General features: G+C 41.1%; 1 protein-coding gene across 8 annotated transcripts in view; it reads right to left on the reverse strand.

Annotated features, from left to right (window-relative positions):
- celf5a (cugbp, Elav-like family member 5a) overlaps positions 1–13,780 on the reverse strand; it is a 225,780-nt gene extending 212,000 nt beyond the window's left edge. For 5 of the 8 annotated variants that reach the window (XM_079574687.1, XM_079574690.1, XM_079574689.1 and 2 more), the window contains exon 1: positions 13,349–13,780. In XM_079574687.1, coding sequence (XP_079430813.1) covers positions 13,349–13,748 — 400 coding nt within the window. In that variant the 5' untranslated portion in view covers positions 13,749–13,780. The remainder of the gene's footprint in view (positions 1–13,348) is intronic. The other 3 variants (XM_079574684.1, XM_079574685.1, XM_079574686.1) reach the window with 2 other exon arrangements.
- Between the last annotated feature and the right edge of the window lie 9,322 nt (positions 13,781–23,102).

A 23,102-nucleotide genomic window follows, 5' to 3' on the forward strand; every position in this document is an offset into this window, starting at 1 on the left:
TATTTCTCAAACAATGATTTCAGCTTGAGGGCTAAAGCCAAAAACTCTCCCATATGTGCCCCGCTCTGCTTCTCTTTACTGTGTTGGATTTATGCACTCTGTAAGCACTTGTGTGAAGGGAAAGTGGACCAATTACCCTCAGTCACCATTGTGAATTCACTTGTAATTAAACACTACAGTAAAGAGAAAAGTGTAGTTAAGACAGCTATAGAAAAACAGTATACAGTAACAGAGAATTTCTGCCCAATTCAATTTTCTCTGTGGCTGCAAATGATACTGCAAACTATTTGGTTACAGTAAAACAGCTCAGTTACAGCTTCATTTTTGCAATTTCTTTTTATTATTGTCTATTTCCAGATTCCAGACAAAAAGGTATATATTAAAATAAATAAATGTTTATTTTTGTTAATAAAACAGTTGACAACAGCTGGCAGTTTTATTAAGCTACTAATTGCTAGTTTTCTATCTGCTAGTCTCTTGTGTCATGAGCCGATATCCTTTGCTTAGCCTTGATTCTTGATGAGTTAAACTCACAAAGACTGACAGGCTGCCTGCCATCAATGACCATCACTGACAATATTTGTCTCACAACATGTCAACCCGAGCTGGAAGCCAGCGAATAATAATATTAATACCAAAGCATTGCTGAAGAACCAATCAACTGTACAAGACTCACATTAGAGAGAAAAACTAAGACTAAGACAAAGACTAAAGCTTCATTATAACGTGTAGACCAAACCTTAAGCCAGCAAAGCCTAAATAAAGAGGTGGAATCCTCTTATGAGGACAAAAAATCCTACAATTACTGAACTTGAAACTAAACTAGAACATGACTGAAAGACTCTTCAAACACAGACATAAAACATCTAGGTTAAATATCAGAAGCTGCATGGTTTGTGGCGAAACGTCGGATTAAGTCAATATAATTCTACTGTTTCCAAAGATTGTATTTAATTCTCTCTATTGCTGATTGAATCAGAGTTAGGGAGAGATGTGCACTGTTATAACTGCAGTGCCCACTGTGGGACACAGTAAGACCTGGCCATTGAAGAAGATGGTGAAATATCGTCTTTAAGTCTAGAAAGTCCAGCTGGTTCCATTGAATGAACTTATATAACAAAGATTATTCTGAACAATAGGGGCTGCATAAAAACACATACTTTGCTGTGCACTGTCAATCTTACAGGCAAGTCAAAGACTGTGCTACTTTTCAAAATGCTTCACTTTCTTTTACTGCCACTTTCAAGCCCTGCTCCATCCACGTGCCCCAGGGGAGTTGAGCTACCCCTGGTGCAATGAAAAAGTGTGAACTTGTTCTCAATGTGGCATTTCCTTGGCCAGAAAGTGTGAAGGTAGCAGAGCCCGGCCCCGGCACTGCTCTTACATCATTTGCACTTGCTGGAAAATGCTATCACTGAAGCTAAAGTATACTTGCTTATTCGTTTACTGCCGGGTGGGTCTCAGAGGGGACTGATCGGCTTTTGGGGTCAGAAGCTGAAGCACACATCATCAGTGCTGATACAATGTGATTATGGCCTGAACCACTGCCAGGAGCACAGACAGGGACGCAGTGCCACACAGTGAGAGAAGGAAGGCCTAATCAGTTTGGGCTCAGAGAAGCTTTTAACTCACATAATCACGTTCAGTGGTGACTCCAGTGCCACTCAATGACATCTGTGTTTTACTTTAGGTCCTGCATACTTTTAAAGTCCAGGATCAGGATTGATTTACTTATATGTTGCTCATTATTTAAACTTATAGATATTTAATAATTGTAATTTAGTGTTTAAGGTCCTAGAGAAGCTTATTCTTAAATTGCATTGCACTGATGGTGTTCACAGTCAAATAAACATAAAGATGTTTGGAAGACAGAGCACGAGGTGTAATGAAGACGAGCTGAAGCATGCAGTTGGCACCGACTTTCCGAAATGCCCTCACTCATTGTTCTGACAACAATATTTTCTCTGCCCACACTTAATGGGCTTGTAATGAGCACAGTAATATAAGCACTAGCCTAGCGTAACCTGTAAACCTTAATTAAGTCAGACAGCCACCTTAAAGGGGCGCCGTGTGCAGTCACCATCTCCTAATCCTGGGGCCGAGAGTACTCTTCCATCAGTTTTTCATCAGTCGATCCATGCGTTCATGGGCTCCTAATCCCCCTCCACTTCTCCTTTCACTGCTCCTCCCCTCCGCCTCTCACCTTGAGCTATGCCGGGGGGCTGGACTGTTAGAAAGGGGGGGGGGGGGGGGGGGGGGGGGGGGGCATCGATGTCCATCATGAGGACAAGAAATAGTCCCGGGACCTTCCCTGCTATCCTTTTTGACCCCTGACTAGAGGACCTGAGCCATTGATTTGTTGCTCCTCGCTCACGCAGACTTGACTAGGCCGTGAGCAGCAGTCAAACAGATCCATAGGCAGCACGTCCCAGAGGACAGACACAGTGAGTTATTTGCACAAGCCGAATTGTGTTATCATCTGGTGACCGATGTCAAATCAGCGTGACAAATGCTATAAATTTTAAAAAGAATTGTTTGCATGTCATTGGACTAATAATGGGTTAAAGCAGGGGTATTAAGGCCAACGCACACAGTGAAGCAGTGGGACTTCAAATGGGTTTTCTAAAACCATAGGGCATTTATCTTTTGCAATTATTTCTTTACTGCCAAATTACAGCTTGTGGGGCAGTGCTGTAAGAGTGACCAAACATGACTTTTTGTTGCATGTTAATTCGTAATTTGGCGACAAGACAGGAGTTTACCTGCAGCAGGGAGTCGCTGCTTCTCCTGCTCCTCTCGCCCCTTGCTACAAAGTTTATAGCAGGCCCAGAAAACCAGACATTCGTCACTGTTCACTGCAGCAGTGCAAAAAGCATGTTTTCCTCGGTGCCATGCCTAAATTCGGCAGACTGGAATTGTGGAGCGGGGTCAAAAGCGGGCAAGTAGCTATTCTGCTACTATTCATCTTTTTCTAAACATCACAATCCCATACCTAAAGTGCGTTGGCAAAAACTAAGATATGAACGGAAATATTATTATGCACAGTTCAGTGATAATATCTAGGGATGCACCAATCCAATACTGGTATCGGATATTGGAGCCGATATTGAAAAAAATACGATATCAGGTATCGGCTACAAATATCCGATACTGAAGCGATACCAGTTTTGTCTCTCAACGCCTTAAAAACACGCTCATCATTGTAAAGCTAAAAACCAGGTCAAACAATCTGAGTTAGTTTCAACCACTGCTGAAGCCAAGAGTTTGTATTTTACATATTTGTAATGATCAGATCCCTTCATGTGAGTTGTTTATATTAATGTAACCAAAATCCTGTCATAAACCCAAGAATAAGTAGTGTAGAAAAGTCCAGTGAGTCCTTTTTAAATGGACTTAAAGAGTTTAGATATAATTGATCATTGTTCTGTAATATCATGCCAATAAAATATGACTTTATTGATCTTCAAATGGAGACAATTACATTTTTCACTCACAGAAATACCACTTTTAAGAAAGTAGTATCGGTAAATATCGGCAAATACTCAAAACCCAGTATCGGTATTGGTAGCAAAACAGCTGGATTGGTGCATCTCTAATAATACCTAATTAAAAACAGTATTCATTCAACTCATTGAAATGCCCAACACGGCTCTATTTTTGACTAAGTTTCATTCAATAAGTCAGAGTGAAAACCGTGAATAAAGGTTATGATGTTTGATTTGGATCGCTCGAGCTGCATCTCCACGCACTAACGCTCTTTCACAACGTAACAGCAGGTGTAGCATTTTGGCACCATTAACCCCACTGTAGTGTTTAAAGTAGTCTCGCTACTTCATTGCTGCTCTTAAAGCCAGGCCCTGATCTATAAAGTATATACGAGTGGCCTGCATCCCTGATGAGCGGGCTAATTGACACTGTTAATGGATGGACTTTCACAGAGCTGTAAATAATGTGCTGGGGTTCACACTCTGCGCCTCCTGCTGTAAACTGGAGTTCACCTGCCAACTGTCCCTCCCCCGGCCAACTCTCCTCTGACCACACCATTTACACACAATCAATACAAGTTTCCACACGGCGCTCCCCAGTCAAAGTCACAAAACTGCTCCCGCCCATTTGGAAAACTGAACCAAATGAGAGCGACACAACTTTTCCCTTTAATCAGCGGAAAGGCAACAAAGTAACAGCATAATGTAAAGAGTGTGGGCTTTAATATCACAGTGTCTGCTGGACCACTCCCGATAGGGGAACACTTTGATTGGTTGTTTAATTACAGCATGGGAAGCTGTGTTTTAGCACTACTACTATATCTGGAAAGGGGGGGCTATAGCGAATTCTAAAGACATCTGAACTCGCCTGCTGCGTAAAGTCTTCGTCTGATGCCCCGGATGTCACATTAGAAGCGAAATTCCCAATAATAATGTATGTACGTGTCCTTCCCTTTAAAGGTGAAAGACGTTTAAACCTTGGAGACAGGACATTGATCACAGCAAAGCCACAATCACAGATGACTGACAGCAGCAAAACCGTCCGGCTACTCGGAGGCAGATCAGGTTTTCAGACGCTTTGATTTTACAAATTGAAAGATACCTTTTAAGATAAAGCTTCAAAAGCCCAGAGGACACTGGGAGGGAGAAAAGAAGTGAGGCGGAGAAACACACACTATCCCTTAAACACTAATTGCATGTCGCTACAAACAAACTTGCCCTGAGTACTCATGCATTTGCTCATTAAATTCAATATATAAAATAATTGGCACTTAACAAGCTATACTCCAATTGCGTTTTCCCCATTATTATTTTCGCATTCTGAAAAATAGGATTTAATGTACTTGTCCTGGCGAGCTTTTTTTTTCTGACTTCTTTATTTTCACGTGTCACAAAGAGCAAGTGAAAAGTCATAATTAACACTAATGGTCTGACTAACAAGCAGGCAGCGCTAGTAATTGGATCGACATATATTTCCTCTGCACCACCTTTAGCACGGAGAGAAAGGAAGGAAGGAAGGAAGGAAGGACGGAAGGAGGGAAGGAGGGATTGAAAAGAAAGAAAGTTTTAATGAAAGTCTAATGAAACTCTGATGAAAAATTGCGGTCTTCCTCGAATCTAACCCGCACAGCCAACAATAGCAAGACGATAACCCATCCCACCGTTAATTAATTTCAGTAGCCGTTTTTAATTAAACTAGATCTATGTTGAATAGTGAAGCGCAGACCAAGTGCCGAGCTGGAAGTGATACAAAGCCGTCACACTGGGCTCATTCATCCAAACGAACATTTGATCATCGGAAAAGAAAAAAGAAGAAAAAAACAGAAAGATTTATCTTTCATACTTGCCTGAGCACTATTTGGCACGTCATTTTGTGGCATATCATTTATAAGTGTTTCAGAGATCTGAGACAAGGCGCGGGGTTTGCTATTCATATTGGAAAGACAATAGAAGATTTTGGGGGATATGTGGATGGATGTTACGTTACTACTTTTTGTTTTCCTCTTCAATCTATGAGGTAAAAAAAACGGTCTTATTATTAGCATATTGCTTTAACGCACTAATGAGGAAAAATGTTGAGCCTGAGAAACAAACTTAGCTATTTTTAGCCCCTGTTAAAATGTGTGAATACTGTAGGTCCGATAAATGGAGACAAACAGCTGATGCTTGGTGATTAACAAAATTTCTTTCTTTCTTTCTTTCTTTCCTACAAAATATCAAAGAAGGTGGTGGCACGTAACAGTGCACAGGTATCTAATAACCCATACACTACTCCTGAAGATATTATTTGGTGAATCACGAAACTGTCTTGATTCATCTGAAATTGCTTATTAAAGCAGAACTAAGTAACTGTTGCCCCTTGAGGCCATAAGCGCCACTGCAGGTGTTGTAGCATGTTGTGTTTTTTTACTCATTAATTGCCCATGAGAGTAAATACTACACACAGAAAAGACAAAGGGAGAGAAATACACAATGGAGATATTTTTTTTCACTTAAACTTGGCTGTAAATACTGTTAAAGTGGCGCTAGCCCGCACTTAGCTTTGCCTGTTAGCCTGTTAGCTTCTTCTTTGTGATTCCATTAGTGTGTATTGGTGGCTCCGACCCGTAGGCAGGAAAGTTGCAATTGTTGTTTTCTGGCCAGAGACACCAGGGGGAGATGAAAGACCCCCCAATTATCCCATTAACATTTGTATTGCCCCCCTAAACAAGTTACTTAGTACTGCTTTAATCTATATTAATGCATGAGAATGAGTTTGCTATTATAACAGCATATGGCTTTTGTTGTCCAAAAAAAACCCAGGTAAAAGGTTTCAGGTTTGAGCGTGAGATCTATTTTCTTTTAGACGTTCTTTCACAGTAAAGCCTGTTTGCCCCTGAACAGTTTGGCAATAAAGCACAGAAATGGTTAGCTACAACAGTCTTCCTTCACCGAGGCGATGGATGTGAAGACTTTGAGACGCTCCACGTGAGTAAAATGATGGGCCGTGTGGGGATGTTGGGGGGACACGGCCATACGTTTGCCCACAGATGCTCCCTCTGCCTCCCTGCCCATGCTCCAGCCCGGGATGGGAGCAGTCTTTTGGGGGAGGCTGGCAGGCAATCAGTGATGTCATGCCAGCAGTGCAGAGATGGCAGCTTAACCTATTTTCAGAAATACCACAGAAGTGCTATTTATAACCGTGCTGAGCTGCATGTATCTTCACACGTCGCTCACAGACCTCGGCTTTCACGCATTTCCCCCAATGCTAAACGCAAATTAGTATATGTTGATTTAAAGAGTGATTGAATACAGTATGCAGCCATTGCCAGTGTCAGCTCAGGGAAATTTAGTGAAGAAACTAGCTCATGGGGCTGCACAACTTTGGAAAAATCCAATTGTGTACTTTTTTGTAACACATTTTGTGATTGTGATTAGATTTGCAATTTAATGTTTTTTTTTTTAATCAAGACAGTTTACGCATTGTACACTTTAATCATGTCAAGGAGCATTAACATCTAAGAGAAAACTGAAATGAAATGCGAAAAAAGAACCAAGACTTGCAGGGATTTCATTTCAGAACATGATTGGAAAGGTTTGCAGGTTTTTGTAGGTTTTTGGTTCACATAGAGATTATATATACTGTTGTGTGCAGAAGACACAGCCTGCTGCAGTTGGTCAGGTCAAGGTTCAGCAACACTATGTGCCCAATGAATGACCAGGTTATTCCATGATGACAATGCCAGGATTGTGAAAAAGTGGATCAGGAAGCATGAGACATCATTTTCACACATGGATTGGCCACAGAGTCCAGATCTTAACCCATTGAGAATCTTAAGATTTAGCTGGAAAAGGCTTTGTGTTGTGGTCACATTCTCCCGTCATCAATACAAGATCTTGGTGAAAAGTGAATGCAACACTGGATCTTTTGACATCATTGAAACCATAGCGAAAGCATAATAATCAAAGCTAAAGGCGGTCCAACCAAAGATTGGAGCAACAACCTTTTATTTGTGGAGACTTTTTTTTTTTTTTATCAGTCAGTGTATGTGATCAAATTAATATCAGCCTTTGCAAATTTAATTTCCACCACTCAAATTTGCAATTAGTCTTGCAGGCCTATTAAAATATATGAATGCTATTTAATTAATTACACTTTAAAAAACAGTTTCTTAAACCAATTTCCTTTTTATTTCAGTTTTGATTATGCTCAAAAATATACTTTCATTTCAAAGGTACTGGGTCCTGTAAGATAAAGATCGCTCTACTGACTTTCCCTATATTCTTTCCAGGACCCAGACGGCTGTAACCTGCGTCTATAGTAGGCTCCCGTGTGTCGTGCGCTGAGCCATCACTCTGCGCGCCTCCTGCCTGGGGATAAAAGCAGCCATTTGTTTCAGCTTCTCTGACAAACGCTTCATCTTTTCCCCTCCACTTATCCATCTGCTCATACATCCATTGTTGTGTGCCCACGTATGTGCCAGCCTCCCTGTCCCCATCCCTCTCTGTCACGTCAGGACAGCTCTGCGCACGGGATCAAGCCACAGTGCTAAGTCATATTCACACACCGCAGATACATGTAATACATTTGTGTAATATTCATTCACACCGGCATCAAGGGCTCAGGGCATTTGGCATTCAGAGCGATGTGACAGCTTGACTAATCTCTGATTGTTTTTTCGGCCAAAACACTGGGGTTACACACAGCCCTCCAAGGCCACGGTAGTATAAGGCAAGACAAATAACTTATTATTTTGCAGGCTTGTACGAGGCTTTATCGCATGAGTTATCCTGAACCGTTCCAAAATAGAGAGGGATTATCACAAAACATTGCATTAAAATCTCCTCTCCCCCCCCCCCCCCCCCCCCCCCCCTCTCTTGTTATTTCATTTTGCCTCTAAAATGAATCTGTGCCCAGCGAGGCTCAAACACAACATTAAAGCGTGCACCAACCCCCTCCTCCTCTGCCTGTTCTGTGCGTTCCCTCATAGCCCCCCGCCGCTCCACCCCACAAGAGTACATTCTGCTCTGTAGGCAATGGCACTCGCTGTTAAGCTCCACATACAAAATAGATAGGCTTCTATCCCTCTATTTAGACTAAAGCAATAGCTCTGACCTTTGTGTAATAACATGAAGGAGGAACATGAGAGGGAGAAGTACATTTATGTAAAATATAACCCAACAATCAATTCAATACATTTCTGTGCATATTCATAGCAGCAAAGCAAAAAGATGCAAATTGCGTGAGTGATATGAGTGATGGGATTTTCTTTATGAAAGCATAAAACTGCTCAAAGTAATGTAGTAGAAGCAATTTAACAGAACCTAAATTATAAACCTAATCATTCTGGATATTAGACTGTGATAATTTGTATATTATGATTGCAATGCGATGATGTTCTAAGTTTATAGTCAGTGCGGCACTTTTGAGGTTTTATGGCCTGGCTCTTTTTAACAGGTCTATCCAAGTTAGTAACACAACAACTGCACAAAAGTGTTATTTATTAGACATTTTAGTAAGCTTCAACTTCAACACAAGAGGAAGAGAAAGAGGACTCCCCCAAGTAGAAGTGCGATAAGTTTGGGGGCCCTTTAATGTCTAGGGGCCCGTTGCAGCCATTTACAGTGCCTATAGAAAGCTGGATGACAGTATCCACGGACCCCACACTAACAGCCTCAGACGTGCCTCAGTCTGTTCATGCACCAGACTCCCATTAAGACCAACGCATTCGACAAAGGTCACCAAATAATGGCACTTCCAGCAAAGCGCATGAGGACATAATGTTCTGTAATAATGAAGGTAGCATCACACACTACATCAGTTGCTCGCAGAAGAGGCAGACAGAGAGGAGAGAGGTTCAGGTGGAGTCCATGGACTGTAACCGCCAGCACAACATCCATTGGAGATCTTTGAGGAGATCCAGCCGAGAGAGGCGAAGGGAGGAAGGCTGTTTCCTCCTCCTGAAGCCACGGGCCCACAGCGGCTGTCAGGACCAGTTGAGCTGCTGCATCTTTTATGAGGAATGCCCAATGCTTATTACAATATTTACAGCTGTTTATGCATTGTAAAGTTTGTATTATTGCATCATTTGCTTCAGACTGGTGGCCTTTGCTGACTGACCCCTTCAGAGCACTCCGTTTAATGAATCACAAAAACATACCAAATAAGAGTGGGTTGTATCATGATGATGAAATATAAACGGCTTATGTCATTTCATTGAATAAGTAATTATGCATCATTGTGTAATGTAGCACTTTTGTCACGTACAGCTCTGTTTGTGGTGTGTAAGTGATTTGGTCCCATCTGTTTCCTCAGGGGGGAGGCTGTCCTACAGCAGTGCCGTGATCTTTGACACTTTCCATAAGGCGCAGAAGACATTATGGAGATGAACATCCTCTATTTTATATAAGAACACTGCGCTCTGTTATCAGCTCCATGTCGCACTAAACAGCACCAGTGGAAAGTGATGTTTTGCATTCAAAATGTTTCATCTACTCAGTACTTCAGACCTCAGGTATAGGACACATCTTAGTTGTGCCTGTTGGTCACATACTACAGCACATAAAACCATTCACCCTCACATTTAGAATCACTAACAAACTTTTAGGTGCATGTCTGGGACTGAGAAAGCCTGTTATATATTACTAACATTTGGGATGAATGGTGCACCCTTATCTCTCTTTTTTTTAAATATAGTTCACTATCGTTATCGTTATCAGATAAGCTTCATAAGAAAAATATCAAATGTATATAAATATTTAATAAAAAATATTCTGGCTGAGGTCCACAGCAATATCTCAGCTCTATTTATACATTCATTAACAGGTTAATATTGATAGCAAACTGCGGTGCTGTCAGACTGGGCTGAGAGAGCTCAGGGACTGGATCGTCTGTCTGCAAAAGAGAAAAGTGCTATTTTCTTTTTATCCATGTGACTACCAGATGAAAGTTGGAGAAGGGAGATGGGAATGTCATTAACAATGCACACATATAATTAAACTCTCATCCACTATTGATCTTTCAACATAAACACACCACAATAAATGCAAAATGTATCCCGTTTATAAAAAAGCCGCTAATTGGGATTGAAGGGAGAAGTTTTTAAACAGCCTGCAATGAATTCCACATCAGGAAATCCTCCACCTATTAATACCAATTGGGCGACAATAATTGGCAGGCCATCGACGGCGTGGGCAGAATTAATCATTTGAGGACTCCAGTCGAGACTGGATTTTTAATTGGCAGAGGCAGCCACTGTTTAGGGAGGCAACCAGCTGATCACCCGGGAGACCACTGCTTCAGACAATGCACATTTGCTAATCCTCTTGAGTCGAGTTATTACGGCCATGCATTATTATCACGCTTTACAAACTAATTCCATGTTCTCCCCTGTGGATTACCAACAACACAGGGAATAGTTGCGTAAGAAAACAAACGCACAAAGCACAAGGCTGATCAATTTTAAAAGCTGTCATAATAATACGGGTTTGGCCAAACAATTTGTCAGTGGATTGATAATTTCATCCAATTGTGTAAAAAAGTTTTCGGCCTAGAAAATGTTATGTGGTTTACAGTTTTATGACAAATTCCCTTCCTAACACCACCCTCTCACTTTGGGCTTGGGAAAAGCACTCAAGGCTGCATAGGTTGTTTGAAACCTGCATAACCTGAACAAACAGGTTCATAAATGCAAGTGATTTTTGTATTGGTTCAGCAGTTCACATTTCAAACTTCTTTCCAATCATTAACAAATGATTAGGATGTAAAAACTTCCATCCCAAAAATGAGTGTGTGTTAATAAATGAGGATGTTGTAGCCTTGAAGCTAATTGCTAACGTTAATTTGATGCTAAACAAAGTGATAAAATGTTCCAAAATATGAACTAATCTTTCAAACACTTGGCTTGACGTTTACATTCTTCAGCAATTATATTCTTTATAAACGTTAAAATATGGACAGGAAGTAGTCATCCTACAACAGGAAGCTAACCAGAAACACAGAGCCAAGTGCTGTCACAATATCTTTCAGAAGAATTACTCATACTGTTCCAGAATCAAACAACCCAAACACCACTGGCTTGTGAAGCTTTGGCATACAGTATATTAAGGCACAGAGCTATAACATCAATCCAAATACGATTCAGTGTAGTGTTTCAGATTACTGACAGATAGTTTGCATATTCGTAGATTGCAATTCGTTTTAGCCGGGGCATCATCTTCGGTGTTCTAAATCAAAAAAATTGCGAATGTTTTGGCATTGCCCACATTAATCTAAATGTAGCTATAGTACCTCATATTGGAGAACAAGGAGGCACAGATGTCGGCACTTGAAATTTATACCTCAGCTATAATAGGGATGTATATTTTTCAGCAAAATGACACAGCCATCCAATAAAGCAACATTTTGTCTTAATATAAATACAGGAAGAAGCTTAAATTGTGCTTTTTCCCTGACACGGTGATCAGGCAGCAATCACTCAAGGGCTAAATAGTCTTGTGCAATCATTATGCAACACTCGGCAATAAGACATAGTATGTGTAAGAGGCAGTTCATGCTGTTGAGAAGCTGGCCACTTTAGCCATAAATGATTCACATAATGCAGTGATTAGTATTCGTCTTTTGTGCTTTTGTTTAGACTTTATGAGTCTATGAGTCAAAAAATGAACTTATAACACAAGGGCATGTCATATTTAACAAGTTACATTTGACACTGAATTGAATGTGCTTTTAGCTGAGGTTCTAGAGCGACACAAAAAACACAGAATAAATATTATTCATAAAATTATGCAACATTGTCATTGATAGGAAATCATCCTTTTGTCATATAATAGCCTAAATTCTAAACTAATAACCCCTGCCCTCTGCGTTTAAGGATTGCTTTTTTGTTTGTTCGTGCTTGGCTCTGGGCAGCAAAAGTGTTGAAGATGGTTACAACTATTGTAACCAGCACTGGATGGGTCAAACTATTTAATGGAACAATGCACAGGTGGAATGTAATTGCAAGTGGAATGAGCCTCTGTGAGAATAATTAAAATAACTGTGAGTCAATACGTTGCAGTAGAGATTAAGCTAAAGGTCAAGTCACAATAGGCCATTCGCAAATGCCAGGATATGATGATGCTTATGATGGAGGCTATTCTCATCACCATTGTGCCAGTGCGCTCTGCTGTATACGGCTCGGTAATGGAAGCTGTCAGTGCGCACCGTGAGCTTCCATTGCGTCCGTCATCTTGTGTCATCCTGGTGACAGTTTAAGGCGGCCACAGCGTACGGAGCTGGTTCGGACTGTGTGCTAGCCCGTGCGTGTGTGTGCATCCCTGGCTCCCACTGCACTCGCTCGCACATGGGGGAGATGTTATAGAAAGCCTATGGATGAATAAATGATGCCGCCCCTCCGCAAAAAGATGGGACAGGCATGGGGGAAAGCTCGTTAAAAATGCATCTTTTCCAAGCGCCTCTGCCCCACTTAAGAGCGTGTTAAGAAATACAGATCTGGCATCAATACGAGTGAAAGTGGTACCATGTATCAGCAGTGGGTTTGTGTACAAGCGACTGATAGGTGTAAACGCCAGACCTGCTAAAGCGAAATTGTTACATTGCAAGTGCGTAACGGCGCGTTATTGGGGAAAGAATGGATAAAAACAGTGAGTAGGACAAGGACAACATGTCAAAACTCATAAATGTTAGATGGCAACGTGTTAGGATGCGCGCGCTATTGATAGCATCTCTGGATTGCAAGGGAGAGGGTGCGTTTGTGGTGCTTATTTACAACAGAAAATCGCTGGCAGACAATATCCAAAACATTGTTTACACCTGAAAGGAATAGACACCCACGTCTAATACTATTTGGGCCAAAATGGCAGCGTAAGGGGCGACACGTTACCTTTGTGCATGCCGGTGTATCGGTCCTTGAGAACTGTCAGTTCGTGGATTTTCCCAAACTGTTCAAACAGCGGTTTCAGATCTTTCTCCTCCAAGTTCCGCGGTATCTGCCCGATAAACAGCTTAATGGCATCTTGGTCTTTCATGTTGCCGTTGTCCGGATGAATGGAAATGGATTCTGAGCCGTTCATGGGTTTGGGGTACTGGTGCTGATGTGAGAGCAGTGGTGGTGGCGGCTGGGTCGCTGGTGCCCCCGGTCCGGAGTAAACCAGGTCGGAAAGAGTGGGCTGGGGCGGCTGTGGATGCTGCTGTGGATGCTGCTGCCTTCTTGTTTCAGTCTGAGTGAATCTGGCCATTCTGAGCTGGGAGCAGAGTGGATAATAATGACAACACACACACATACACACACTGTGAGAGAGCAAGCACTCAGCTGGAAACCAGGCTGACTTTCTATCAGACACAGTACAAAGCGGAGGGGGCGAGAGCAGCGAGAAGAAACGGGGAGCAGCGGCATTACGCGCGCTGCAGCGGCATCTAGCGTCGGGAAAAAGTTACTACTGTAACGGCCAATTAGGTTGAATTAGCTACTGTACTGTTTACTCTATAACCCCGTGGCCATTTAGCTTCCTCATGGATTGGTTATTGTTTGATGTAGGCCTAACCCCTCATTTCCGTCAAGTCAAAGCTTCACTGCGCCTAAAAGATTTACCACTACGTTTACTGTTGCCAAAAATGCAAATATTAAGTGTATTTAGCTAAAAACAGTCTAAGTAGAGCATTCTGGAGACACTGTGCTTGAAAACTAAATGTCCATGTGAAGAAGTTCAAGGCTGTAAATGACATGGTATTGATGGACACAGAGTTTTTGTAACTTATAAATAGCTTTGGCAGCTGTCTGTGTATTTTTGTCAGGGTCAGTGGCAATGACATGTCATGAGTATTTTGCAATGTTTAGGGGGGGCAAAAATGTGTCGACAGTGTAGACCCTTAGGTGACAAGTACCGTGCCCTAAAAGAAAAGCATAGTGATATTTAATTTAATACTTTATTTTTTTTTTTTTCAAGTTATCACTAGCAAGGGTAAAACAATGCCAGGGCCTGATCTAATTAAACAAGATACACAACAGCATTGTGCCGTTTTCTTGGAAGCCCAGGTTGCCCGTTACACATTAAAAGATGTCGACACTGATCAGAGCACATCCGATCTATTTGCATGAACCAAACGCACTTTCTATCTGTACATCTGTAGCCAGCCATTAAAGCAAGTCAAGGCTGCAGCAGCAAATATGAGCTATAATTAAGGGACTTACTGTAAGTAGGTCTGCTTTTCAAATAGCACTGGGCCTAATCCCTCAAGAGGGGTTTTTATTTGCATCATTTGGCTGCTCTCTGCTGACACTGTCAACAGCACTAGGATCTAAAGCCAGTGTCACTATAAACCTCCCATTAAACGCTGCTCCAACTGCACTGCCACCTATTGACAATAACTTAAACACAAAGCACACTTAAAGTCAGACTCATTTCTAATTACAAGCCGTTTAAGAGTGGATTAAATAAAGTGATATATAGTTTGTGTGAAGGCAGGCTGCGGGCAGATGGGAGTTGGATCAATAGCACTGCTGCGCTGGGCCGGTGGGCTGTGAGGAGCATATCTACAGGGGGTGCCTCAACAAACTTCAGCTATATTCACTTAGGCACAGGCAGAAACAAGAGGCTCCGGTGTTTGTCTGGGTAGAGAGGAAACATCAGAGCAGCAGAGACAGGGCAAATGTAATGCACCATCAGGTAAAATATGGATTTGATTACAGGCTGACTAGAAGTAGAACTGTGTCTGCAAGTCTTATGTTTCATCCAAACATACTCTTTCTTTGAGGTAATGTGTTGGCTTATTGGCTTGACAATCTAAAATGTCATTTGGCAGAGATCCAGACAAACATTTTGTGTTGGTTCTCATGTTTTCATTTCGGGGCAGCACAACATGATTTTTGGCATACCACTTTAGAAAGGTCCCAAAAGCAGCTCCGGAAAACAAAGTTCAATACCAATACTTCAACAACACCCTCATCACCTGCGGTTTGGTATTTCAGTCCATCTTCAATAACCTAGATTCGGCTTAAGAAGGAATATCATTGACACTGAAAAACAAACATATATGCTGCGTTTATTTAGGGATGCATTACTCGTACATAGATGCAAAAGCATACTATTGTAACAACTGCACTTAGCTCTATACGGCTGATGGGACGAGGAACCCACCGGTCGCACAGGTGCAACCAAGGAACATTTTTTGGGCTCACCTGCATTTTTCGGTGCAGCTGCGCCCAAACTGGTCTCAGTCTGGAGCCAACACTGACCTCACTTGACCCCATTTTGTAGAAATATTTTAGCTACTGTGCAATGTAATGTTGCTTTATGAATTCAATTCCAGTCCTTTCTATGAACTTTTTACGACGTACAATGACAAATAAACCTAGCTTTGAACTTTGTCAGATTTTTTTGTTTTTAGCACTTACATTGAGTCCCTCTGCCACTTTAGTTTCGCTAATGATTTTTGCTTGAAAAGAAGTCTGTGTGCACTGTGCAAAGTGTCCCTCCAACAGAACAGTAAGACGCCGAATACATGCAGGACACTGTCATTAGTGGTCAATAACAGCTGGTGGTGCTATGTTTCTCCATTCAGACTTTGTTCTTTTCCGTTCAGTTCCTCTGAACAGTGGGGCTTCAAATGCCTTCAAACACACACAGCTGCCAAAGTGCTGTTTGTTTTCGATTGGTATAGCGCCGGCTCCCGAGCTTATTTTGCAGTGTTATAAATGTATTGATCAGAAGAGGCAGGCCACTTGCTGAATGTGTCTAGGCTTGTGAATAGGGGCTGGCAGGGAGTGAATACGTTCTGTGGATGGCTCAGCGTGTTGGTCCAGCTTACATGTGTCTAGTACAGGGAGCAAAGCGAGGACACATCCAGCTCGTGTCCAATAAGGCCTTCCTGGGAGACGGCTATTTTTAGGAGTGTAGCCAAATGCACACAGGGAGGCCTATTGAGAACTTCCACTTCCATGGCTTTTTATTGACCAGTGCCATTAGTGTTTCGCCGGAGCTGAGGGCAAGTGACAAGAAATCAATAGAGGTCACACTATTAGAGCGAACTAAAAAGTTACATACAATTTACACTGGCTGCTGTTGATTCGGGTGCTTGTTAACCAGCGAGGATGTGTTGAGCTTGGGAAGTCTTGGAGAGGCCCGCTGGGACGGTGAGGCAAGTGTGGGGGAAGTTGCTTTGCATTCTGGGTAGAAAGTCAGACAGACACATGGTTAAGACACTCCTAATTACCTAAATTCATCACACACTCTGAGAGATTCTGGTCACATATTGTGCAAACACAGCAAGGCACTCGGGCACAAAGGCATACAGTGCATAAGCAAGAATTGAGCTAAACCATATGCCAACCAGGCGTATACTGTCAAGCCCAAAAGTGATTCATACCGCACATTAACAGTAAATTGTTAAAAGTAGCTTGGCTTGTTGTATACTGTACCAGCAGCTTATCCACATGTAAATCACAGCATGTTATGAGTATCTTGTGTCAGATGTTTTGTTCATACTTTTGTAATAATGAGCAATGTATAGAAACCAACAAGAATCATCAGAAGTCGGTATTACCAGTCTGAATTCACTTCTTTTTTTTTTAGAGTGTGGTGTGCGAATGAGGAAATCAACGTGCAAACCGTGTAACTGTTGCCGTTCTGGGAGCGCGTTTCTCTCTGCTTGGACTGGCATGGAGAACTTCTCAAAGTGTACTTTAATAAGCGATAGGAGTTGTGAGGTGTCCCCCGGCGCCTAATTCTACACTGCACTGCCGTTCTGCATTGCAAAGCACGCCCGCTCAAGTGGAAGGTGTTGTTGGAGAAAATGAGGGTGTGATGTGATGATGGCGTTTGGCACTGGAGACAGTTTTATGGACCAGTGGGTTTACAGGCTGCAGATGTGATAAGAGCAGGAAGCTGTGGGCATCACCTTCTCTCGGGGTTTAAGTCCCCCCGCTAAAACTAGTGGACAGCTGACACGTCGACCATGTCTTTCACATGCTGTTGCGAGCTGGTGTCTCTATGTACAAGTAAACCTTCAAAGGGAAAATGATACTGGGCTTAAATAATGTAGAGAGAAGTTTGAATCCAACTGAAAGTGAAATACCTGTAAAAATGTCTTTCATGCATAATGATTTGTCTTTAGCTTTACTGAGGATTCCTATCATGATTTAGGTCTATCTTTGTGGCGTAAAACTGTTCTCTCAACGACCTCCAAAATGAGACTTTAAAGGTTTCAGAGACATGTTTTTGCTTTGTTAAATGCTGTCAGTAAACATTCTTGGGGAAATAAAATGCCTTTAGACTTTAATACAGTGGAGAAAGGTTTAAGTGCAGCCAAAGATAAAATATCTGTCCATATAAAGAGACTTACTGCATTTTACAGCCTGCTCTATAGAGGAGGCCCATAAAGCCATAAAAAGCCAGACTTCACTTTGCAAACGAACACAGTCGAACACAGACCTTGCCCTTGCAGGATTGTTGTCAGATCTGATGAGTGGCAAAGGCTCATGATGAAGAGGGTTATATAAGGAGATAAGGCTTGCTTCACTCCAACACGTTTCTTACAACAGTCATTTGAAAACATATACATAAACCATATTGGTGATGATTCCAAATGTCTGTCATACAGGGGCAAAGGAATTCATTTGCTTCAAAAAGGCAAAAAAGCAGTATCCACATCAGCATGAGGGAAACTTTGCATTGCAAATATGAAAACAGAAACAGAAAGATGATGATGTGGAATTATCAAGAAAACTACTCTCAACAAACTCTGTTAAAAGGAGAGAATAATGCAGAACATTTGGTTTAGTGGCATTAAATGGACCCAGTAAAGCATATGATTCAAAAACAATTGTTTATGAAATGATGATGAATGCATTTAAATATTTCTTAAAGGTTGTACCTCTTTTTTCAGGGTTTTGTGGATTTTGTTATGTCTTGTTGGCATAAAGTGTATTTAAATACCTACATCTACTTTTTGAATAATATTTACATGTGTCACTAAATCATTTAGTGACACATGAGCTATGCTAAGGACTAAACTATAGTCATTTCTTATTGCATGTTATTGTACAATCGATGATACGTTTTTGTTGCATTTAAGTTTTCCTCTTTTTGACCCTAAGGATTTATTTATTTATTTTTAGTATACAGTATCACAACTACAGTTCTTACAATTGAACCACAATACAAAGTCTTTCTATTGTGCTCTAATATGGTTAGCTGGTAGGCTAGAACCAATGGCCTCTGACTGCAAAACAGTACATTCAGCACTTTTCTTTCAAACTGCAGGCCACGTGTACATTACTTCTGGGAATAGCTAATGCTGTAATCTGGTGTGATAAATGTGCATGTATGTCACTGCGTGTTCATTAACATAAACATGAGACCAAACACGCCAAAAATGATAGAATATTCTGACCAGTGAAAATGACAAGCCAAATTTACATCTGCACTTGCAGCTTTCCACCACTAGATGGGAGCAACATACCACTCTTACTCCGTTTTCTAAAATATGAGGATCCTTTTCACTCATGATGACTAATCTAAAATAAACAGAGCCAATATCCTTAAGCCACGTCTTAAAACGCAATATTTTAATAATCCATATTGACATGTCTACAGAGAGCGTCCGTCATGCTCCGCGCATGAGAAGATAAGTAGGAATCCCTGGCAGAAGATTGCTTGAATTGGCAAAACTACAAAGTCTTTTGATAAGCACATTTAGTCTATGCAGAAAATATTAATAAAATAGTTTTTTTTTCATGTGTGCCATTTTCTCTGATGCGGCTTGAGGAATTATGAAATGGAGAAGCCAGTGGACATCTGCACTGGGCGAGCTTCAAGAAGCCTGCGATGTGGACTTCCCACGCAGTCTCCTCACATCAAACAGACAAGCATGGCAAGAATGGAAAAGTTTTCACTCACCATAATAAGGAACCAGGACCAGTAGGGCTGAAGGAGCCGATTTTCAGATATTTCTATTATGGTGGCCATTATTCTTTCCCGGGCTCCAGCAAGTCTGACGACCCTTTCACCTCTGTCCAGTGAAAAACATATGTATGCCCCTGTTTTGCTGATTAGTCATATTTGAGTTCTTGTTTGCTGTTATAAGTGGCTTTTGTGGTAGGAAATGAAACAGGAATTGTAATAAATAGTCTATCATTTCACTATTGGTCTTAGGAGGACATTTACACTTATTCCCTGTACAGTCTGTTTTTGTGTCACTTATCTCAAAGCATATATTCAAACAGAAGGAGGAAGTAGAACAAACTAGAAATTAGCACATGGAGGACAAGCACATTTCACTCAAGATCAATCTCTTGACTTCATCAAAGATCCAACCAACCACAATGAAGTGATTTAGAAATCTACAGACTAAGAATAGATGGTTTTCAATACTACATAAAACTTCACAATGAGGACTTTTTCGGGCCCATGTCACATAAGAATTACATATGGCACTTCAGGAAGCAAAACGAGCTATGCAAATCTGCTCACACACATTCTACAGGTGCTTGTTATATAATTAGAATATCATGAAAAAGTGCATTTACTTCTTATTCAACGTAAAATGTTAAACTATATATGACTTAGACTCATGACATGCAAAATGACCTTTGTTATAATTTTGATGATTATGGCTTAAAGTCCATTTTGAAAATATTATAATAATAATCAAAATGAAAACCATAAGAGGCTACATATATCTCACTTTGCATGCAATGAGTCGATCATATATCAGTTTCACAGTTTAGTTTGAATAACACCTGTATTTCTAAACCCTGTTTATGAAAAATAAAAGGTCATGGTTAATTCTTTCACCAGAGAAAGTTTCTGTAAAATGTCGGCATAAATGATCATGGTTCCGAGAAGGCTTAGAGAATATCCATCAAGCTGAAAACTAAAGTGGATATGAGATTTAAAAGCCTTGTTTATGAACAGAATATCATAAACAAATGCAAATTAGACTTTTTTATTTGAAAGCATTAAGCTTAAATATACATAATGAACCAATATTTCCCCACATGATAAAGTGTCCAAGAACAATAACATTTTCCAGGCATTTCACCTTAACCAATTATACAAATGAATTGTCAGTCATAATTGCTTTGAACTAAAGTTTCACCTCCGTCCGTAGTCAAATGTTCAGCTTTGAAGCTGGTTCACACTGCTCTTTGAAGATTTACTCATAGCTGAGCACCAGATATTGCCACTATTGCTACTGTGGTGGGAACTCATGGGGAACCTAATAAGAAATAAACAAATACAACAAAAACTAACTACCAGGTCTCAATAATTCACCCAGTTAAAGGAACAGGCCACCGTTTTTACATACTGAATTAATGCTCTTACCTGAGCTTAGACAAGTCTTTGGTCGTTTTGCGTGACTGAGGGCACGCACAAACATGTTTTTATAGCATTTGGCCTCTCCCAATGTATTCCTATATCCAAACGGGGTGAACTTGGAAGTACCAAGCTCGTCCACGGGCACGCACACATACCAGACAGTTACGCATCAACTCAGGTAAGAACATATCTCAGTATGGAACAACGGTGGCCTGTTCCTTTAAGCAAGTTCAAATAAAATTTGAGATAGACTTAAAAAAAATAAGAATAGACCAATTTTTTTGACTAAATGAAACATACAAGGCTCTGTTTGAGTGCATTACTTGAGTGAATCCTCTCCAAAAATAATTGTTACAAAAATGAATGATATTTTTCTCAGTAATACAGTGACTGTATTGACTTGCTGAAAATATTTAAAATCGGCTCAACAAAAAACATCATCAGAACTTATTATTCCCCTGCACCTGAGGAGCAAGTCGTCATCCCTGGGTTTAAACATAACACTGTGCAAATGGATCCAAAACTTCCTTTGCAAGGCTCCAGGTTGTGTGTGTCGGGAAGAACACATGTCGTGCTATTACCCTCAGTACTGGTTCACGTCTCAGCCCTTTGCACTATATAGGGCCTGACCGATATATCAGACCGATATTTGGTATTTTACAGTTTCGGCCGCTAGAAAGGCCAATGTCAGAACTGAAATTGATAGACTTTCCGTTTTTACACTGGAAAGAGCTCAGTCAGAGCTTTAAAATAAGTCCTACACCTATTTTATATATTTGATGTTTATATGTTTGATGTCCTAGATAAATCAGCCCTCATACAGCGCCCCCTGCTGTCACAGTTTAACACTGACTCGTTTAGAAGCATCATACAATGAAACCATGTACAAAAGGGCTGGATTAATGCAGTGTGTGCATGAGTGGTTGGTGGTGGTCGGAGGGGCCAATGGCACAGACTGGTAGCCTCTCTTCCGTCAGTCTACCCCAAGAGACAGCTGTGGCTACAATAGTAGCTTACCACCACCGCGTATGGCGTGAATAATGACTACAGTGTGGCACTTTGAGAAACTTGGTATTACAAGCTTGTAAAGCACAATAGAAGTGTAAGCAATTATTATTATTTTATCATCGGCCAATCAAAATCCAATTATCGGCCTTAGAAACGCCCATATCGATCGACCTCTATTAGATATATATTTCTATGATCGAGACCTTTACTATAAAATAAATGTCTAGGTTATTTGAGAGATAGAAAAAATAAATTACATCAAATTAAATTACTTAAAATATCAGCCTATATATCAGCTATCGGCCAACATTGTTATTGTATCGGAACCCAAAAATGATCAGTCGGGCCCTGCTCTACACTATGAAGATCCTCGACTGTGTGGCCCAGTCAACATCTAACTACAAAGACAAATACACCGAGGATACAACTGTCACTCTCCACTGCGCTGGGGGACAGAGCCGTGAAGGTGTGAAAGAGCAAGTTCCTGGGGATACAAATAAACAATAAACTTACCTGGATCGGAAACACAATGGTTATTGTCAAGTACCTGCTCTTATTCCGCTGCATGAGGAAGAACGTCATCCCTCTCATCCTCGCAACCTTTACATGCATCCCTGTACAGAGGCGGATTGTAAGAGACTTCAGAGACTCCAGACTCCTCTTCTGTCCATTAAGGAAATTGGAGGAAACCGTTGCCTGACTAGGGTACAGGATGTCATTAAGAACAGTACAAACCCATGGCACAGACTCTTCTTTCTGCTTACTTCAGATATTGCAGTGTGGGGAGCAGAACAGCTTCATTTCACAGGCTACACAACTGTTGAACTCTACTCATATGTAAGACCTGAAGCTATGCTGGCTGCCTCATGTATTTTGTTGATTTTTAATTACATTTGATAGATTTTTATGCAAGCACTTATCCATCCATCGACTCTCTGGACCAACATGGGTGAGATTGAACACATTTCAACTCACACGGTTCAGAACTCAGTATGTGGCTTCAGTCTAGTCTGTACTCTGTGTTCCATTTCAAGCAACACTCTGTCCTAGTGGGCGATCTTACAGACACAATACACTCAACATGGCAATACACACAGTAGTGAAGGCAGGTACAATAAAGCGGTTCATGGGCCGCTGGGTGAAAACTGTGGACAAATACCACCTTTTGATAGAGTTAATTAAATTATTCAGACGTGCCAAACGAAGCCGCTAAAAGACAACTATGATGTAAACGTTAATGCTGTTGAAATGATGTGAAATGTTAAATCATGCATGGCATGTCTGTTGCAGAGGGCTGTCTTCTCTCTTCTC

The sequence above is a fragment of the Gobius niger genome, assembly GCF_951799975.1.
Source record: "Gobius niger genome assembly, chromosome: 17".
Taxonomy (NCBI): Eukaryota; Metazoa; Chordata; class Actinopteri; order Gobiiformes; family Gobiidae; genus Gobius; species Gobius niger.